This window comes from Pogona vitticeps, chromosome 2, assembly GCF_051106095.1.
Source record: "Pogona vitticeps strain Pit_001003342236 chromosome 2, PviZW2.1, whole genome shotgun sequence".
Taxonomy (NCBI): Eukaryota; Metazoa; Chordata; class Lepidosauria; order Squamata; family Agamidae; genus Pogona; species Pogona vitticeps.
This window is the reverse complement of record NC_135784.1, coordinates 113,419,168-113,440,059: the sequence shown is the minus strand read 5'-3', so window position 1 is coordinate 113,440,059 and position 20,892 is coordinate 113,419,168. Positions and strand designations below refer to the sequence as shown.

General features: G+C 42.6%; 1 protein-coding gene across 1 annotated transcript in view; it reads right to left on the bottom strand.

Annotated features, from left to right (window-relative positions):
- PPARGC1B (PPARG coactivator 1 beta) overlaps nt 1-20,892 on the bottom strand; it is a 165,354-nt gene that overhangs the window by 35,224 nt on the left and 109,238 nt on the right. The window contains exons 3-4 of the mRNA XM_020780473.3: nt 5,260-5,472; nt 1,114-1,230 (exon numbers count right to left, since the gene is read on the bottom strand). Of these exons, the coding sequence (XP_020636132.3) occupies nt 1,114-1,230; nt 5,260-5,472 (330 nt within the window). The remainder of the gene's footprint in view (nt 1-1,113; nt 1,231-5,259; nt 5,473-20,892) is intronic.

Here is a 20,892-nt window from a genome sequence, read left to right as displayed (position 1 = left end):
TGCACCCATGGAAGGCTATCCATAGGACATACAGAGGGAACTCTTGGAGGAAACAGAAGTATACACATTTTGAGAGGGCCCATTCAGATAACAGGGATTTGGCTTAAACAATATGCTACATTAAATACATAGTGGGCAAGTAAACATTGCTTCCCTTCTTACTTGCAAGTAAGTGCATAGGGAAGTGGCCCAAATCAAGGATGCCACATGTGTGCTTAAAGCCATTCACCCCAGCTATTTTTTCTTTCTTTAATTTGTCCAACAAAACATATAATTAAAAAAATCATTGGTGCCAATAAAGAGAAGGTTTAAGCCCCCTCCAAACTTGTGCATGCCTATTTTGTGAGACTGTTGTTATGTGCCATCAAAGTTGGAACCAAATTCTAGTGACTGTCATAGGGCTTTCAAAGTAAGTGAGGTATTTAAGGAGTGGCTTGATTCATTCCACATACTCTCAGTAAGCCTTTGTGGTTGATTGGGGATTTGAACCCTGGTCTCTTTGAGTCCTAATTTGTCACTCTGCCCACTACACCACACTGGGGATCCTATTTGTGAACCTACTTGCAACCTGGAAAAGTAAAGTTTACTGACACGCAACCCATTTAGTGTGGCATAGTGTAGCCTATTTAACCCTGAATCTACAACCTCGTCTTGAGGTTGCTGGCTTTTGTATTTGTGGCAGGTGCTGAGTTCAGCACCATCCCTGACAGAAGGACCACCCTCTTGTCTCATCAAAATGTAAGTACTCAGTACTTGAAGTAGCAAATCAATCAATCAATCAATCAATCAATCAATCAATCAGTCAGTCAGTCAGTCAGTCAATCAATCAAAGTGTTGTTCCTTTTGCAGAAACTCCACAAAGGTTACAGAAATTCTCCACCAATCTTTACTGAAAGACATGGAGGTTAAGTTGCAACGCTAACGGCTGGAGAGATCCCTACCTGAAAAACTGACGAGCCATTGCCAGATCATGGAAACAACAGTGGGCTAGATAAAGAAATGATCTGACTTGACATAAAGAGCTTCCCATTAGAACCCTAGGTTAAAAAAAACCACTGGATTTGACATTGGTTTCTCTTAGATCAAGTCAGGAGCTACTGAAAGGAACAATACCTTTGTACAGGGTCTCTGGGGTCTGGATTTGGGAGCTCCTTGTCTCCATGCACTCCCCTCTTTCTGAACCTCATAGCTTGGAGGCACATTGGGTGGAGAAAGAAGCAACTTCTTCAGCTGGAAAGGGAAGAGGTGAAAGAAAGAGTCGGAATTCCTACATATATGATTTGCGGCTTATGCTTAAATCCTCTCATCCACCATTTCACAGAATTTGCAAATAAGCAAATTGCAGATCACAATCTGGTGCCCCGATCCAGATTGTAATCCACAAGGCAGACTTTTTTTTTTATCTGCAACTCCCAGAATCTCCAAGCTAGAACAGCCCATTCCAGATGGGACATTCTGGGGAATTCTAGTTCGAAAAGCCTGTCACCTGTACACAGAATCAGGCTCGTGGACAGAGTCCAATGTATTTTGGGACTCACGGCCAATACGGGCTTGGCAAAAGAAATTTCTGAGGACTCTTGAATCCACAGTGGCTTGTAATCCTAGTATGTGCCAAGAACCAGTTCCACAAAGGCTTGCCGCTTTTTGGTTAAAATCATCCGGGGGGTTGCAAGCATTCATTCCAGAGAATGCTTCGGTCAAACCTGCACGTTAATATTTATTTATTTATTTATTTATTTATTGGACTTATATACCGCCCCATAGCGCTACAAGCACTCTCCGGGCGGTTTACAAATTTAATTATACAGGCTACACATTGCCCCCACAGCGAGCTGGGTACTCATTTTACCGACCTCGGAAGGATGGAAGGCTGAGTCAACCTTGAGCCGGCTACCTGGGATTTGAACCCCAGGTCGTGAGCATAGTTTTAGCTGCAGTACAGCGTTTTAACCACTGCGCCACGAGGCTCAGTTGCAATTTGTGAGAATCCGCCTGCATTTTTCATTCCATTTCCTATATGGAGCTACAGTCAATGGGCAAATGATACAACTGATGCAGAATCCCTGAAATAAATGTTCAAAACACCAAATCAAACCACCACTGCCCAAAAAAACCCCACCCCAAGACACAACTTCCTGTTGTATTGTGTGGCTGCAGGTATTTGAAAGTCACTGCTTATGAGAAAGCAAATTACTCTTCACAATTGTTTATTCATCCTGTGAGGTAAACATGGAAAAGAGGAATAGTGTGTGTGTCGGGGGGGGGGAGAGGCAAAGAGTGCCAAAAGAACTTTTGGGGTAATCCCCTATCCAGTCCCAATCCACGTGAAGCCACGGGCTGACCACTAAGCTGAAGTAAAGCAGGCAGCATAACATTTATCTTCCCTCAGCCTGTGGGTTGGATTGCGGTGGGAACTGGATCTGGAGAATGGTTGTCCTCAGAGACGCATTCTCCAAGATCAAACCCCCTCAGTATTAAGTTATTGGGGAGTGGAGGCTGTGATGTTCCATTGGCTCCTGAGAAGTGAAGCTAATCTCCCTTCTCTTTACCCCCTAACATGTGATACATTTTCAAAGGTCCCCTTGTGTCTCTGAACTGGGAAACACACACTGGCTCCTGCAAAGGAAATCAATCAGATATAACATTCCAACAAGAGTTCCAATTAATTAATTCATCAGCACACCAAGTATTTTGAAGATGTACTTTCTGTCCAGATGCCAAGTATTTATTTGGGAATGTGTGTGTGTATGGGTTTAAATGATCTTTATAACAGGTGCTGCTTTGATCCCATCAAGGAAGTTGTGGGTAAAAGCAGCAAGCTGAAAAGGGCATCTAGTCTCTCAACCCAAATGTTTCTCATTACATGGCTAAAATATTTCAGTTTTTTCAAAAAGAGGCTTTGGACATTCCACATTCTTGCACTGAAGGCAACATGGGATCAGTAAAGAAATGCCAGATTTGATTCTTGTGGGAATCTGGCACTACATAAAAATCTTCAAAGGTGACTCGGCAACTCAAAAAGCTCTTTAAACAATTAAGCATATGACAGATATTACATCAGTTAGTTCCCACGGTCAAATGGCTACTTTCACTAAGACAACATAGAGAAATTTCAGTTTCATGTCATGTGTGTGAAACTTCCCATTAAAAACCCCAAACATTATTTCCTTCTCCCCTGCAACGTATACATCCTATATATACACATATAGATTTGTGATATATATATTTATATATAAATATTTAAGTACATAGACATGCACACTGTTGTGTGAAGTGAAAATGCATATTTTTCACCACTAGATGCCGCTATAACACTTTTTGAAATGATAGGCGTGATGGATCAAGAAGAGGTGGAGAGAAGATGGTTATGATAGTTGGAGGCCCGTCTTTTAAGAAAAGGTTCCCCTGCTAGCACTCTAGTTATAAATGAGAAGAATTGCTTCATTGTATCAGATCTCACAATGCAATATGAAACAAAGCCTAGCAACAGAAAGTTGAAGCATGTCATGGAAGGTCAACATCTCTATAACCTCTCTTCTTCAGCACTTACTGGGTGAAGCCAGACTCAGTACAGGGTTAGAGACTTCTATTATGAGAGGATTTCTTTTTCTTTTTTTTTTTTAAAGGCAAGCTTCATAGTACTCTTTACTTTTCACCTGCTTTTACAGGTTAAGAGTGTATAGTAGAATCCAGAAACATCTACACACTAAGATTAGTGCTCAACCATGTTCATGGCTTAGAAAAATTACTTTTTTTTTTTTTGGACTAAAACTCCCAGCCAGCATAAGCAGTGGCTGATGTAGTTTGAAAAGTAACTTCTCTAAGCTCTGCAAATCTCCAAGATTTGCAAGTCACAGGCAGGACACAAACAATGGAATACAGTTCTTTGTGCAGAATTTAGCTGTCCTAAAAAATCTTTTGTTTCCCAGGAAAGGCGGGGGGGGGGATAAAACCTATTCCAGGCACTGGAAGTGTGTGCAGGTTCCTGATGAAATAAACCTATGGCACTAGAAGAGTGATTCTACTACATGTTTCTACCTAAAAGGAAACCTCACTGAATAACCTACTGTATGTAACTGGGCATAAAGCTCTGCAGCCTTAATCATTGGACAGTGTGGACTGACTCATAAATTTTGATGCTAGTCCAACCAGAACAGAACAACTGAAGTAACATGTTGGATAGTAAGTCAACAACTGTGGTGTAAATCCCACTAATCTCATTGATCTGCATTAGTTTCTCTCCCCCCCCCCCCCGCCCCTTGTTGCTCTTCTACGAGAGAGGCTGGCCATCACCATGGCTATCCTGACTTTCCATGCAGCAACTCCAAACAGTTACATTGTGCTGCATTCAGATTAGTCTCTGAGGTCACCAGCCGTCTCCCAAAAGTCCTACATGGCCGCCTACCCTACTCCAAGAGCAGCTCAAACACTATAAAACTGTGCAAAGTAAGCGAACATATGCATGTATGATTAATTTACACATTAATTTATCATGGAATCCAGATTTTCTTCTTCTTGTTTTGAGTACAACTTGTCCTTCTACTTAGGTAGAAAGCAAAACAAAACCTCTGATCTGCCAGCTTCTGTTAGACTTAGGACACCATAGTATCTGATAATGATTTTTAGTAAGCAGATCAATAATGCAAAATACACTCAGTCTCCTCTCCTCAAGGACTTATATAAATAAATGAAGCCTGATACTCAGGGCAACTAATGGACTCTGCACAGCTGTGGGACAGTCAGTCTTAAGCCTTTCTCCATGTATGTGAGTGGGGATCTTTACAACAGCATAAGGGGGACAGTGTTTGGAGATACTATACAATAATGCCACTTGGGTGGAACGCTGCGGGAGTTGGTAGACCACCCCCCACAAAAGTAACTTGTCCAAGCTCTACAGGGATAGAGACTGGAAATGAAAGAAAAACCTCAGACAACAAGCATCATGAGTGGGTCCAGTATAGACCCAGGATGCCTTTGTGCCATTCACACACTAGCCCACTTTCAACCTCCTCCTTCCCTCCCTCCCTCCCCCACCAATGTCACACCCTTCCCCCATGAGGATGGCAATGGAGCAGATCAAATGAAAACAATGGTGCGGCACATGTATACGTATACAATAACAGATATATGCTTTTGTATTGTTATAATTTTAAGCCTATAATGAAAAAATTCAGACCTTTGCTTCCTATCATACCCATGCAGCCGGCAAATCAGAGGCGCATCCAAATCCACCTTAAACAGTAGGAAGTAGGTTCTTACTAGAGACAGCTCATCAACCTCTGGGGCCAGGGAAGGCCCCCTCGTGACAGGGGCAGCAGGTTTGGGAGAGGGGGTGGGTGACGTGCAGCCGCTGTTGGGCATGTCCCCCTCGTCCATATTTCTGAAAGCGGCCAGACCCATGTCGTCTTCCTGGATGTCATCCAGTGTCTCGGTGAGAGCCGCCAGCAATGCTTCATTCTCGCTGTCTATAATCTGTGGGAGGAGCCAGAAGAACATAAAAAAATGAGAGGAAGAGAGAGAGAAAAGAAAGAAGCAGGGAGAGAGAGAGAGAGAGAGAGAGAATGTCACGTAAGGGAACATTTTGAGGTATTGTACTCTATTGTTGCCACTTTCAAGTTTTATTGTGAAGTCTGTAAAACAGATCAATACATTTCATTGAGAGACTAAGAAAGGGTGTCCCACAAACTAAATGTCTCCCACAGGAAAGTGACTCAAACTTAATCACATACAATAAATGCATACTATGTACCAGTTGTCATGCTGGTGGAAAATAGTACAGTAGTATTTGCCTGTCATCCTCCTCAAAAGAAGGAAACCCTGCTGGTAAAGAAAAATTCTAAATCCTTATCATGTAATATTTTTATGAGCCCAACTCAAAGACAGACCTTGTGAAGTTACTATTAAGAACAGAGGTGAGATCATATTGAAGACACCTATTACAAGAACAGTGGCAGGAGATTGCTGTAGGACTCTAAGCATCATCCTACCACTGCTCAGTTACTCATGACTTACTCATGACTAGAGATGGGGTGGTTTGTGCCGATCCATTTAGCAGCCAAACAGCTGTTGGCGCTTCAAAGGCCTGCCTCCTCCAGCAGTCAACCACTTGAAGGCAGTGGCGTGGCTTCCCTACCTCACCTGCTCTGAGGGCTGCCTCTGAGTGGGCGGCTGCCAGAGGAGGTGGGCCTTTGAAGCACCAAACACTTGTGTGGCCAGTAAAGGAGATGGCATGAATCACTGAACTGGCGGTTCATGCCCATCTCTACTCATGACTTCAACATGACATTTTATGTTTTGTTCCTAAAAGTTCTATTAAGGTCACAAATGAGTATGCATCCTTTATCAGATTAGATGGGAAGCAAAGCGATGTGGGGAAGTGGCTGGTGTTCAAGACATAGATTTTCTGCATCAGGTGAGAGAGTCCCACGTTGCATCTATAATCAGAGGTAGACTACAGCCTTGAAGACGAGTCATTTTTACCTTGGTTATGTGCTGTCAAGCCTTTTCAAACTTATTAAACTTTTAATGTCATTGCTGCTGCTTTTAATTTTGTTTTACATGTTCATAATTTAGTTCAATTAGTTAATTTAATGTACTTGATTATACAAAAATCAAATGAATAAATAAATACATTATGGCAATCCTAATCAGGTTTGTGAAGTATGTGAGATATTCAAGGAATTGTTTAGTATAGCCAACCCTGAATAGGTTTCCTTGGATGAACAGGGAATCTCCTCAGTCTTTGTCCAGAACTCTGTTCACAGCAACACACTGGGTCTCCATGTCTTTATCTTTTATTAACCTTAAAATACATCTTTCTGACTGGAACAAGCTGTAAATGAAAAGTCATCCCTATTCCCTCTTATTCAAGCAAATACCCTTGCTAAGGTCCTTAATAACTTCCTTAATAAATCCTTCCTTTTAAGTCATACCAAAGCACTCAACGCAGTAGGCACCTATGATGCTCACGTAACTTGTTTTATTTTTTTAAAGGTGCTGGATTTGCTAGTGTGTGAAGTGCGGAGACATCAAATTATTTTTTTTCCAATCCATTGATGTATGTTGTAGTCAGCGTTTCATTGTAACATGGACTGGATAGTTTTCACACCAAACTTAGCTCTGACTACACTGAACATGCATATTGCCACTGAAACCCTTTGCTGCCTATAGGATCTGGTCCAGGCCTGCTCCTCTCCACTCCCTCTGAAGGGGACCAAAAAGAGAGAGAGAGAGAGAGAGGCCTGTGAGTGTCCATCTATACTGCTGATGTCATTGGAATATACTGTAGTTGTGTGTAGCACCATCTATCAGGCCTGGCAAATTCTGGGACAATTCAGCCCAATAAAGACAAAAACGAAAGACATTGCTATCCTCCCTCCATTTCCTCTCTCCTGCTTCGACTAGGGACGTGGTGGCGCTGTGGGCTAAACCGCAGAAGCCTGTGCTGTAGGGTCAGAAGACCAAGCAGTCATAAGATCGAATCCACGTGACGGAGTGAACTCCCGTCACTTGTCCCAGCTCCCGCCAACCTAGCGGTTCGAAAGCATGCAAAAAAAAAAATGCGAGCAGATTAATAGGGACCACCTTGGTGGGAAGGTAACAGCATTCCATGTCTAAGTCGCACTGGCCATGTGACCACGGAAGATTGTCTTCGGACAAAACACTGGCTCTATGGCTTGGAAACGGGGATGAGCACCGCCCCCTAGAGCCGGACACGACTGGACAAAAATTGTCAAGGGGAACCTTTGCCTTTGCCTGCTTTGACTAATGTTTATGCACAACACAACTTTTGGCTCCTGATAAGTATGTATTCTGTTTTAGCCAGTCTGAGCACCTTGCAAGAAGTTGCAAGAAGTTTTATCAGGTTCACCCATCCATGAACATTATTTCCAGCAAAAGGCTTTATTTTACGGTGGTGTTCATCTAGGTTCATAGAGATTGTATCTGACATGGAGGTGAGCTTTATCTCTTCCGTGAGCTGCAGACTGCATCCCTACATAGCGGTTTTTCTGTTTCAGGAATGGGGCTTATGTTGGAAGGATTATGTTGGTAGTATGACTTAATCCTGATGTTTCATTGTGGTTAAAAGAAGAAATAAAATACAAACCCACTGCATTACGACAGCCACTGCCAGTGTGGATTCCTTACAGACATTTAAAAAAAAAACAATCTTAATTCTGGACTGCTTTTGAACCCAACTATGCTCATTTCCACATTCCATTGAATGAATTAAAATTTCTTTCTGGATCACAGTGTTATATATTTTTCAAAAACCCACTACTACTTTAATTAGAAATAAATCTCATTGAGTTTAATGAGTCTTCATGTGTTTAAGATGTCTACATCTTAAACAATAAATCTAGCAGCTGAACATGTTCGGGATCACACTATACAGTTTTGATCTCAGATTAATTCGAATGAAGGATATAAAGTGGATATAGACTCAATGCCAACTGAAAAAAAGGCAGCAACTCCATTCTGTCTACTGAATTTGATGGAAAGAAAAACACACACTCTAAAATGGCCTTTCATTTCAGCTTGTACTGAAAGCTAGCAGGCAGTGTGCACTTCTTCACAAGATCACCTTCTCGTAAAAAAAAAAACAAAAAAAACAAAAGGCAATTAAAAAGCATTATTGGAATCAATCAAGCCAAAGGTGGGGGGTCTTTTAAATTGTGGTTTCTGCAGAAGAGTTATTCTTAAAAACTGTGCCATTGAAACCAAAGGGATCGAAAAGCATTTTGTGGGAGGCTAGGCTGCACACAGTTTCTTTAAAATCCAAATCTTATATAACAGGGGTTTTGCTGACACAATCGGAATCAAACTGAAATAGCACCGGTAAAGTATCACACCTGTACCTTCCCATGTCATTTGCCTTCCTGTAGCAATCCCTCTGTAAATGTTACGTCAGGACTGATCTTATTCAAGGTGCCAAGTGCACAGAAAGGAAGAGGTTGGTGTATCTAAGTGTCTGCTACGAAAGAGGTGCTAATGAGAGGACACCATGTAAGTTGACAAAGGCAACAGAAAAATCTCTCATACATGCAGAGAAAAAATGTACAGACATGAAAAGGCTGATGGCCATGTAATTACAGTGCAGAAAGTTTACATAGCTGGACATCAAAAGATGATAGTGGAATCTAACCATCACACTCCTCTTTGCACTGGTTCACACCACACAGCCTCCCAACTTGGCAAATTAATCCCTGCCAACCACATGACTGTATGCTGCAAATGAGGCAGGACCACCAAGGTGTCTGCACAATTCAAGGGAATTCACCTTCAATGACTCAAGCCCAAGATGCACTGTCAAAATATGCTACTGCTGCAGTGACCTTGAAGCTACTGGAAATCGTTCTTAATTGCTAGGAAATCAGGCTGAGGATATCAAGCCAAGGCTGAATGTTACCCCTCTGACACATGAAAATACTCATGCCCAGGCAGGTAATCCTGCATCCAACTTCACTTCCTCTATTCTATAGAAACCAATTCCCTAAACAATGAATCTGGAAGTATGTGAACATGATGAGCAATGAAACCACTCCTTGAAGTCAGAACAGCATATAAAAATGAATCCTGTTTACATTGGATAATAATTAAAGGGTTCAGGGGAAGGTGAGCCAATGGATTTTTAATAATCAATTGTTTCAGTTTTATAGGCTGGATCAGCCATGTGGTTATTATCGTGGTTCAGTTCTGAGACCCAGAACAGACCAACTTTTCTGAAGCCCTTGCAAAAGTCAGGAGTTTAAATGCTATCCTGTTTCCCCAAAATAAGACCTCACCTGAAAATAAGCTCTAGTATGATTTTTCAGGATACTCGTAATATAAGCCCTACCCCCAAAATAAGCCCCACTTAAGTGAAACACTATCCTCCACCATTGTGCAGCATTGTGCAGCAACAAGAAGATTTGACTGTAAAATAAAACATCCCCTGAAAATAAGCCCTAATGCATTTTTGGAGCAAAAATTAATATAAGACCCTGTCTTATTTTCGAAGAAACATGGTAATTGAAATACAGCCATGTAGAATATAAACTAACAAGATACTCAATGCTCACAATTTTTCTTTTTCTCAGTGAAAAAGGCTATCTTGACAAACTGAGACACCCTATCAAAAAAGTCAACTGGCAGAAGATCTTTTGCTCCAGTGTTAGTAAAAACAATTGCACTTTTCTGTCCCCAACAGCTAACCAAAAAAATCTGCATTTTGTGCAAAAAAGCATTGAATTTGCACAAAATCAACATTCTGACACAAAACCCACTTTCAATAATTGATATGCCCCAAAATACATCCCTGCTCTAAACAACACATTTTAATGTTATTTGCTTCAGCATTTCTTCCAGTGCCATAGAATACTGCACTGGTTGTGAAATTCTGGGAATCATAGTCCAAAGAATAAGTATTTTTGTTCCCTTTAAAAAAATCATAATAACATTTGCTTTTAGCTGTGGAAAAAAGAAAACAAAAAAATGTTAAAAACATGATCTTGCCAAAAACAATCCATGTCATGACTTCAAGAGTTCTAGGCCCTTAACAAGAGTCAAGTTCAAGGAAATGATTTCTGATACCTGGGGGATATGGAAGAATGTTGTAGGGAGTGCAGGTGAATCATATTGTGGAGAAGGGGCTGGTTTCCACAGCAGTAGGCAAGGGTACAGAACTTTTGCATTTTGACATCAGAAAAAAAAAATAGAAGAGCCAGCTCTGAGGATAACGTTTTGTGGAGAGAGATTTGCTTTTACAGTTAGCTAAGTTCTTTTGCACATTGCCACTTTCAGGCCAGACAGCAGCCTTTAAAGCACAGAACTCAGGGCCTTCCTACCTCTTACGTATTCCTTCTAAGGGACACCTGCCTCTTTATAAACCTATCTGCATGTTCAGATTCTTAGGAGAGAATCTTGAGATTATCGACAGCTGAACAGGCCCACTTGACAGTCATATGCAAGGAGGCTTTCTTTCACATGCAGGGTAGATCCAAATAAATGATTTTTTAAAAAAACCAAAGTGATTTTTAAAATTTATATTGTCAAAAAAATCCATTAAAAATTAAATCTTGATTCAAATCAAATCAATCCTACTAGCATGGTTTCCAGACTAGGGAATGTGCTCCTTTAAGATCTGTGAAAATTTCCACTATTTTTTGGAAGGGAACATCTTTTAAAATTCTCCTATAATGTTGTGATGATTCAGGGGTATATTGTTTATATTTTATTTTGCTTAACAATTTTGTGGCTGATTTTTTAAACTTGTTTTGATCTGACTGCAAGCACCCTTAACCTCTAACTAGTAGTGGAAAGGTAGGGTAGAAGTATAGTCATTATCATCATCCTGTGACATTATCATAGGGTGCCCAATATAGATCAGGACCAGACCATGGTAGGGTAGGGGGCTTTATCCCTTTGATCTTCACTGTAGTCCTCATGGGTACAAGGATATCTGCAATTAAACTTCCAAAAAGTGGTCACCCACATAGACAGATCATCTATTGGCAACATAAACAGTAGGTTTGGGACCCCGATCTAGAATGGGCCAGGTGATACATGAATTAGAGCTGCCCCCCCCCCAAAGTAGGATATTGGATCAGATCCCTTTCTCATTTTTGAGCAAGAAGAATGGGGAGAAATAGTACCTAACTATTTCTTAAAAAGAACATGCAGTTCAACACTTAGATTTTCAGGCTTGTTATGGAACCAGTGCACTGGTGATACAAGGGACGATGTGAAAACACTGGGCAGGTGATTCAAGATACACCAACACAAACACGTAAAGAGATGTCTTACTGAAAGTCTTAACTGAGTAATTGTTGGCAACTCCAGTCTACTCTAGATAGGGCCGATTCAAACCTTGGCCAGATGCGGTACAGACGTCAAAGTGACTATCGGCTCAGAATACATTTGCAGGATTGCTTATTTTCCAGTCTTTTCCCTGAAACTTTTTCCCCTCTGAATGTGGGATTGCTTCCCTGCAAGCAACACCTCTTATGCATTCATTTTGTGATGGTGTAATCACAAGGTTTCTATCACATGCTCGCCTGAACATTTGCGTTGGCTCTCAGACCTTTTGAGATGTGCTTGCCTCTAAAGAAAAGAAGAGTCCCTGCTGACTCTGAGTGCTTATTTGGATTTGTCTAGAGCTATCATTAACCCCAAATATTCATGTCAGCTCTGCTAGAAGTTACCATGGCAGTATTTAAGTGGAAGGTACCAAGAGTGCTGCATTCTTGGAGCAAATTTATTTTCCTTCCGAGATTGGCAAGCAACTTCAGCACGCAGGACATCGGCAGGATCCCTTTTATCAGTCTTTGCTCGTTCCTGAAAGACCTGTCTTTTAACATTTCTGCTTTGTTTATCTTTTCCTCAGGAAGCTCAGTGGGAAATATATGCATCTTGCCATGACAACCTGTCAGTCAGTCTGGACCATTTACAAGAACAGCATAAAGCTAGAAGGTGAAGGATCATTCCAGGGAAAGAATTCTTGAAAACTTCCTAATGAGTGGATAATTCTACTACAAAACATGGCCTGGCAGGCACTAGCAACCTGGAGTCCAAGATCATCCTTATGCTAAGAAAAAAGAACAAAAAGAACAGAGAACACTTTCTCTCCACAGATAGTAAGTATGTTACTAACCTGAAAATAGCAGAAATATAAAAAGAGGTCAAGCAACGGCAAGATGAATCTTTATCCTCCATTAGCCCATGACACAGGTTGACCAAGTACAAACTCTCAGCCCACGCTGTTCTTCTTTATTTTTATTTCCCTTCTCAGTTGTTCCTGCGAGTTACTTAAAAGAGCCTCCATAGTCAACCCGCACATCCAACCCATTATAAAAACTGTCACAGCAATTGGTGTTTAAAGACCATGAGCTCTGTTTTTATTTCAGGAACTAAAGAGCTACAATACTGGTGTATCACACAAATGTTCAGTCCTTTTCCAAAGTCCTGCCAAGCCTGGCATCTCCTGTGTCTGGGGCTACATGTGGGGCAGTGTTGTTGTCGTTGTTTGGTCATTAAGTTGTGTCCGACTCTTCGTAACCCCATGGATCAGAGCACGCCAGGCCCTCCTGTCTTCTGCTGCCTCCCGGAATTGGGTCAAATTCATGTTGGTAGTTACAGTGACACTGTGCAGCCATCTCACCCTCTGTTGTCCCCTTCTCCTCTTGCCTTCACACTTTCCCAACATCAGGGTCTTTTCCAGGGAGTCTTTCCTTCTCATGAGATGGCCAAAGTATTGGAGCCTCAGCTTCAGGATCTGTCCTTCCAGTGAGCACTCAGGGTTAATTTCCTTCAGAATTGATAAGTTTGATCTCCTTGTAGTCCAGGGGACTCTCAAGAGTCTCCTCCAGCACCACAATTCAAAAGCATTAATTCTTCGGCGTTCAGCCTTCTTTATGGTCCAGCTCTCACTTCCATGCATCACTACTGAAAAAGCCATAGCTTTGACTATTCGGACTTTTGTCGGCAAGGTGATGTCTCTGCTTTTTAAGATGCTGTCTAGGTTTGTCATTGCTTTCCTCCCAAGAAGCAGGCGTCTTTTAATTTCATGGCTGCTGTCACCATCTGCAGTGATCATGAGCCCAAGAAAGTAAAATCTCTCACTGCCTCTGTATCTTTCGCTTCTATTTGCTAGGAGGTGAAGGGACTAATGGCCATGATCTTAGGGGTTTTTTTTTGATGTTGAGCTTCAGACCATTTTTTGCACTCTCCTCTTTCACCCTCATTAAGCGGTGCTTCAATTCCTCCTCACTTTCTGCCATCAGCATGGTATCATCTGCATATCTGAGGATGTTGATATTTCTTCTGGCAATCTTAATTCCGGTTTGGGATTCATCCACTCCAGCCTTTCACATGATGTATTCTGCATATAAGTTAAATAAGCCGGGGGACAATATACAGCCTTGTTGCACTCCTTTCCCAATTTTGAACCAATCAGTTATTCCATATCCAGTTTCAACTGTAGCTTCCTATCTCACATATACAGTAGATTTCTCAGGAGATAGATAAGGTGGTCAAACACTCCCATTTCTTTAAGGACTTGCCATCGTTCGCTGTGGTCCACACAGTCAAAGGCTTTCGCGTAGTCAATGAAGCAGAAGTAGATGTTTTTCTGGAACTCTCTGGCTTTCTCCATAATCCAGCGCATGTTAGCAATTTGGTCTCTAGTTCCCCTGCCCCTTCGAAATCCAGTCTGTACTTCTGGGAGTTCTCAGTCCACATACTGCTGAAGCCTACCTTGTAGGATTTTGAGCATAACCTTGCTAGTGTGTGAAATGAGTGCAATTGTACAATAGTTGGAGCATTCTTTGGCACTGCCCTTCTTTGGGATTGGGATATAGACTGATCTTTTCCAATCATCTGGCCACTGCTGAGTTTTCCAAACTTGCTGGCATATTGAGTGTAGCACCTTAACAGCATCATCTTTTAAGATTTAAAATAGTTCCACTGGAATGCCATCACCTCCACTGGCCTTGTTGTTAGCCATGCTAAGGCCCACTTGATTTCACTCTCCAGGATGTCCAGCTCAAGGTCAGCAGCCACGCTATCTGGGTTGTCCCGGATACCCAAAGCTTTCTGGTATAATTCTTCTGTGTATTTTTGCCACCTCTTCTTGATGTCTTCTGCTTCTGTTAGGTCCCTACCATTTTTGTCCTTTCTCATGTCCATCTTTGCACATGTTCCTTTAATATCTCCAAATTTCTTGAACAGATCTCTGGTTTTTCCCCTCTATCATTTTCCTCTATTTCTTTGCACTGTTCATTCAAGAAAACCCTCTTGTCTCTCCTTGTTATTCTTTGGAAGTCTGCATTCAATTTTCTATAACTTTCCCTATCTCCCTTGCATTTTGTTTCCCTTCTCTTCTCTGCTATTTGTAAGGCCTCATTGGACAGCCACTTTGCTGTCTTGCATTTCTTTCTCTTTGGGATGGTTCTTGTTGCTGCTTCCTGTACAATGTTATGAGCCTCCATCCATAGTTCTTCAGGCACCAAATCTAGTCCCTTAAATCTGCTCTTCACTTCCACTGTTTACTCATAAGAGATTTGGCTTAGATTATACCTTACTAGCCCAGTTGTTTTTCTTACTTTCTTCAGTTTAAGCTTGAGTTTAATCTCCAAGGCCAAACTTACCTGTTGTTCCTTTTATCTCTTGACTCCCTACTTTAGCACTCCAGTCCCCTAGAATGAGAAGAACATCTTTCTTTGGTGTCAGTTCTAGAAGGTGTTGTAAGTCTTCATAGAACTGGTCAATTTCAGCCTCTTCAGCATTGGTGGTTGGTGCATAAACTTGGATTACTGTGATGTTGAAAGGTCTGCCTTGGATTCGTATTGAAATCATTCTATTCTATGGATCGCGTTTAGCCAGAACTCTCCACTATGAACTGCCCATCTTGGGTGGCCCTGCACGGCATAGCCCATAGCTTCTCTGAATTACTCAACCCCTTTGCCACAACAAGACAGCAATCCGTGAAAGGGTGTGGGGCAGTAGGAGGTGGCAAAATTAAGCCAGGAGGTTAGGCTAGCCTGTGACAAAATGGAAGCAAAAGCCTCATCTTGGCTCAGCTTAAAGAAGAAAGGCTTAGCCAAAATGGAGGGGGAGAGGGTAAGATAGGGATTGGTTAGGCACTGGAACATACCCTGATCTATTAGGTATTTAGAAAGCCTTTAGTAGTCGATATTAAGCCCCTTTTGGATATTATTACAAATGTAAGGGAAATGAACACTCAAGATGGGGGACTGTGCTAGCCCACTTCCATCGCCACTCTCTTCATGTGAAGAAAGGTATCCCAGTTCACATGGAGAGCCTCCGTGGACAAAGGGAACACTCCTTTTAGGAAAGCAAATCTTCATGGAAGGAGAGAAGAGGTCTGTAGGCTCACTCTCATCGTGTGTTTAGTTTCTCTGTATTCATAACACCTGACTGGGGCCTCCTGAAGAACGAGTTGTGTAGATACACGTGTGAACTTGAGACAGGTAGGCAGGCATATGCAGGCAACACAAGCGTGCCCACATGCTCATATGCGAACAATCCCTTTCAAACGCCAGGCACCAACCTTTGGGGTGAATCTATTACAAATAACTCTGGAGAGACTGCAGTTCCTACGATACTAGAGCCCTAGTATGTTGGCTCTCCTTCACTGCATACAACTTCCAGACAATACCAAACTGGATTCTTTGCTCCCTGACTTGACCTTGTGTTCTGCAAGTTGCATAGTGGAACTACATGGTAGCTATTGGGGCTCCCAGCAGCAGAGAGAGGTGCCTCAACTATTACATTTTCCCATTGTAATTCATTCATTCAACAATTGTTTGTGACATTTTTCTTTAAAATATAAACCAAAGGAGCTCATATAGAAAAATACATCACAAGACTGATCCCAGTAGTTATCACCTCTCAAACTGGGTCATTTTTTTTTTTTGTCTCCATGAAAGAGAATGAAAAGGGCCTGCTTAGTGCTAAATGGTGGAATCTTGATAATGAAGAATATCAGGCATGAAAAGATTGTGAGGGAAGGTTTAGTAAGATTTCCACTACCCTTTGCAAATATTTATGGAAAGAAGGAGAGGCATCCTGGACAACCTCACATGAATTCGCCACTCGCCCTGCCTGCCCTATTATGGGTAACGTTCATGTTGTCTTTGTTTTTGTGATGTTTTAGTTGATGTGATTACTGTGGCGCCTCGCTAGACAGTTACCCCGCATGACAGTTTTTCGCTAGATTTTGACTTTTTGTGATCGCTATAGTGATTCGCAAAACAGTGATTCCTATGGGGTAATTTCGCTGGACATTGTTTGGTCCCTGCTTCGCAAACCGATTTTCACTAGACGACGATTTTGACAACTCCCTCTGTGCTCGCAAACAGGTGTTTTCGGGACCTAAGCTTCGCAAGACAGCTATTTAAACAGCTGATCGGCAGTTTGCAAAGTGGCTTTCCTATGGCCGATCTTCGCTAGACAACGACAATTCTTCCCCATTGGAACACATTAAACAGGTTTCAATGCATTCCAATGGGGAAATGCTTTTCACTAGACAATGATTTCGCTAAACAGCGATTTCAGTGGAATGGATTATCATCGGCTAGCGAAACACCACTGTAGTTCTTTATTTTAGTATTGTTTGATCTGCTGTTGTTTCTGTTCAATTCTATCATTTGTTAACCACCCAGAATATTGCCTCACACTACTGCCTCAGCAGAACAGGATGGTGAGGGATTAGAAAAAGGAGCTTCTTATTGCTGGCTTGACTTCTATAGTAGCCACGAAGGAAAGGACTGCATTAATAATGACCAGTAGAGCAGTTGAATGAACAGACAAAGGAAAGGTGAGGTTATTCTCCCTCCTCCTTTGCCACCCCACTCGGCTCACACTTGCCTGTGTAGAATCGGTAAGTGAGGAAATTCAAGACTGGACTGGAGGCTAAGCCAGTCTGGCTATAACCCAAAGCCTAATTATGGATATGCTCAATAGTCACAAAATGGCACCACTTATTGTGGCAAGAGCTTTTTATAAGGAAGAGCCATTAGCTGTAAGAAGTGGGTAGAGAAAGGCAGCAGGCAGTATAAGCACATGAGCTGAGACAGTTGGGGGGGGGGATAAGTCGCTATTAACAAGAGGAGTACTGCAGCTAATAACAATAATTTCTCAAGACTGTGGGAGCACTAAGCGTATCAGGAATAGAGTGCACCCTCATGTGTGGTAGGGCGATATTCTTTTTTGTGGAAATCCACGAATAGCAGAGAAGCGAAGAGAGGGGTGCAGAGAGTCTATGCGTAAAGCCACCCTTGTCCTCTCCAGGTAACTGGGCTGCCTCAGAATCTTCTCTGCTGCTCCATCCACCGGCACTGCATCTCAGCTTGGTGATTTGTATAATGCATAATGGGATCACATATATTTAGAAAGCGCAAGTAACAAATTGAGAGGGAGACTCAGCTATAAATATCCATGCACACAGAGATATAGAGGTGACGCTGAAGCTGGAGAGTCAATTGGAAAAAAAAAAAGCTTTACCGTGCGCTGGAAATTAACATTCCTAAGCCACGTCACTTTGTGCGGCTTCCCATGAGCTCTCTTCCCCCCCCCCCCGACACTGCCACCAACCTCCACACTGTCCTCCTTTCGTTGCCTCCCACCCACTGCAGAGCAATCCATCAAGTTCGAGGTGGGAGGGGGAACCAAGTTGGATGCACAAGGCACTATCCTGTAATTTCCTTTTAATAATAGAACACAGGGGGATTGGCTCAGCAGCCTTCTCCTACTCTTCCACCTCCTCATTAGCTTTACTACACTTGCTCCATTTAGAAACCAAGCGCAAATTAATGGAGCACTAATCATCTGCTGAAGAAATATTAATAGTCTGGATCTTCCTCCCCACCACAGATACTTTGCCTCCGCTTCCCCATGCTGTTTGGGAAAGAAGAGCAAAACGAACCCGTGTGATCAGGAATTAATGGGTTTGCCTTGAAAGTATAAAGAATATCATCAGGCCCATGCATATGTCGCAAGGGGCCTAGAACCAAGGCAGAAATGGGCCATATGGGCAGAGACAGAGAACTGTGGGATTGAAAGAATCCCAGCAATAGTTACATTTCTTGCTCATTTTTAAAAATCCTAGATTCGCTTTCATCTGTCACCTTTCTTAGCTTGCCAGGAGGTAGGCTAAGAAGGCTACACACACAGTATAATAAAGCCACTATAACCATTACATACATCTACTTAGACAATCCATATAATGTAATGGAGAGGAATTAGGGAAATCTCATCAACCAGTAAAAACCTGCACAATCAGAATAATCTACGTCAAAATGTTGGCCCAAATGGGAATATTTTAGCTTGCCACCTTCAACTCTGCATTGTAGTTTCCAGTCAAATTTCTCATTTCAGAGTATGGTTGTCGCATCATGAAAGAATCTCTCGTTTGTGACTTAACACATATTTTAAAACTATTTATTTATTTATTTATTTATTTATTTATTTATTTATTTATTTATTTATTTATTTATTTATTTATTTATTTAGAAAAAGAGAAGGAAACATCAGGAATTGGCTGGAGGGAAGGCCTGCCGAAACATCCACGTTTTTAATTGATTTTTAAAGATACCCAGCGAGGGGCAGATTGTTCCAGAGGTGAGGAGCCACCACCGAGAAGACCCGGTGTCTTATTTTTTCCTTCCGGGCCTCCCTCGGTGTCAGGCCCCTCAGCCTCACCTCCTGACTCGCACGAGTGACATGGGTAGAACTTGGTGGGAGTAGGCGTTCCGCCAAGTATCGAGGCCCTAGACCGTTTAGGGCTTTGTACGTAAGCATCAAAACTTTGAAGCCAGCGCGGAACCGAATGGGCAGCCAGTGCAACACGGCCAGAATAGGAGAAATATGGTGGAATTTTCTCGCTCCACTAAGGAGTCTGGCTGCCGCAATCTGCACTACTTGGAGCTTCCGCGTCAACCTCAAAGGTAGCCTCACGTATAGTGCATTACAGTGGTATAATCTGGAGATTACAAGCGCATGGAACAAGCGCCCCGTATCGAGATAGGGTCGCAGCCGGGCTATCCGCCAAAGATGGAAAAAGGCAGAACGGACCACCGATGCCACCTGAGTTTCCATGGTGAGCACCGGGTCCAGATGGATCTCCAGGCTGCGGACCCCACTCTTCGTGGCAAGGGTGACCCCCCCGAATGAGAGTCACCCAAGCCACTGATAGTGGGGGCACCCACCCTCAGAACTTCCGTCTTGTCCGGGTTCAGCCTCAGCCCATTTCCCTGCATCCACTGCAGTACAGCCTCCAAGCAGCACTGGAGGGACAGAACAGCATCACCTACAGTTGGTGGAAAGGAGATGTAGACCTGGGTGTCATCAGCGTACTGATGACACGATGCCCCATACCCTCTGATAACCCCTCATGTAGATGTTGATCAGCATTGGAGAGATGATCGACCCCTGTGGAACCCCACAGTTGAGATTCCACGGGGCCGAGACATTCCCCCCAAGGTGTACTCTCTGGGGTTGGTCCTCCAGGAAGGAACGGAGCCAGGCTAGCGCCAAGCCACCAATTCCCAAATCAGAGAGCCTCCCCAGGAGGATACCATAGTCGACGGTATCAAAGGCCACCGAGATGTCGAGGAAGACCAACAGAGATATTTTACCCCTGTCAGCCTCCCTCAGCAGGTCATCATGCAGGGCGACCAATGCCATTTCTGTACCATGGCGCAGCCTGAAGCCTGACTGAAACGGATCCAGGGAACAACTAACAGCACATGGAAAAAGGCCTCATCTCATATTTATTATTTATTTATATTTATTTATTGGATTTTTATCCCGCCCATCTAGACCAAAGGTCTACTCTTATTATTTAAGCACAGGCAGGCTGGGAGTTGGACTGCAAGCCATTTCAAAACTTAAATACTATCACCTTGTTGTGTGCTGAAAACTGGTAGACAGTCCCATGATTAGCGCATAAAACCTGCAGATTCCTAGATTATGGTAGTGAAGCCACCCTGACCAGGAAAGGCCCCAGGCACCAAATAAGTTGAAGCTTGTACAATATGCCTCCAAGTAATCTTGGCCTCTATGCACTAATCATGGGGCTGTCTACCAATTTTAGATTCTAGAGCAGCCCCAGACTCCATACCTGCTCTTTAAAGGAAACTGCACCACCATCCATAATTGGCTAAATTCCTGGTAGCCCCAGCACCTCTGTCTCTTCAAGGTGCAGCCTTCATTAGTCTTATTCATATCATTGTCATTGCAACAGAGGTTCACCAAGACCGCAGCCTAAACTACCTAAGGTAAGGTTGAAAAACAGAACTGGCACCTTATTCCGAATCCACAAATGATCCAACCCAGCAATTCCATGTAGATGTTAAAAAGCATGGTGGCTAAGCTAGAATCTTGCAGGATCCC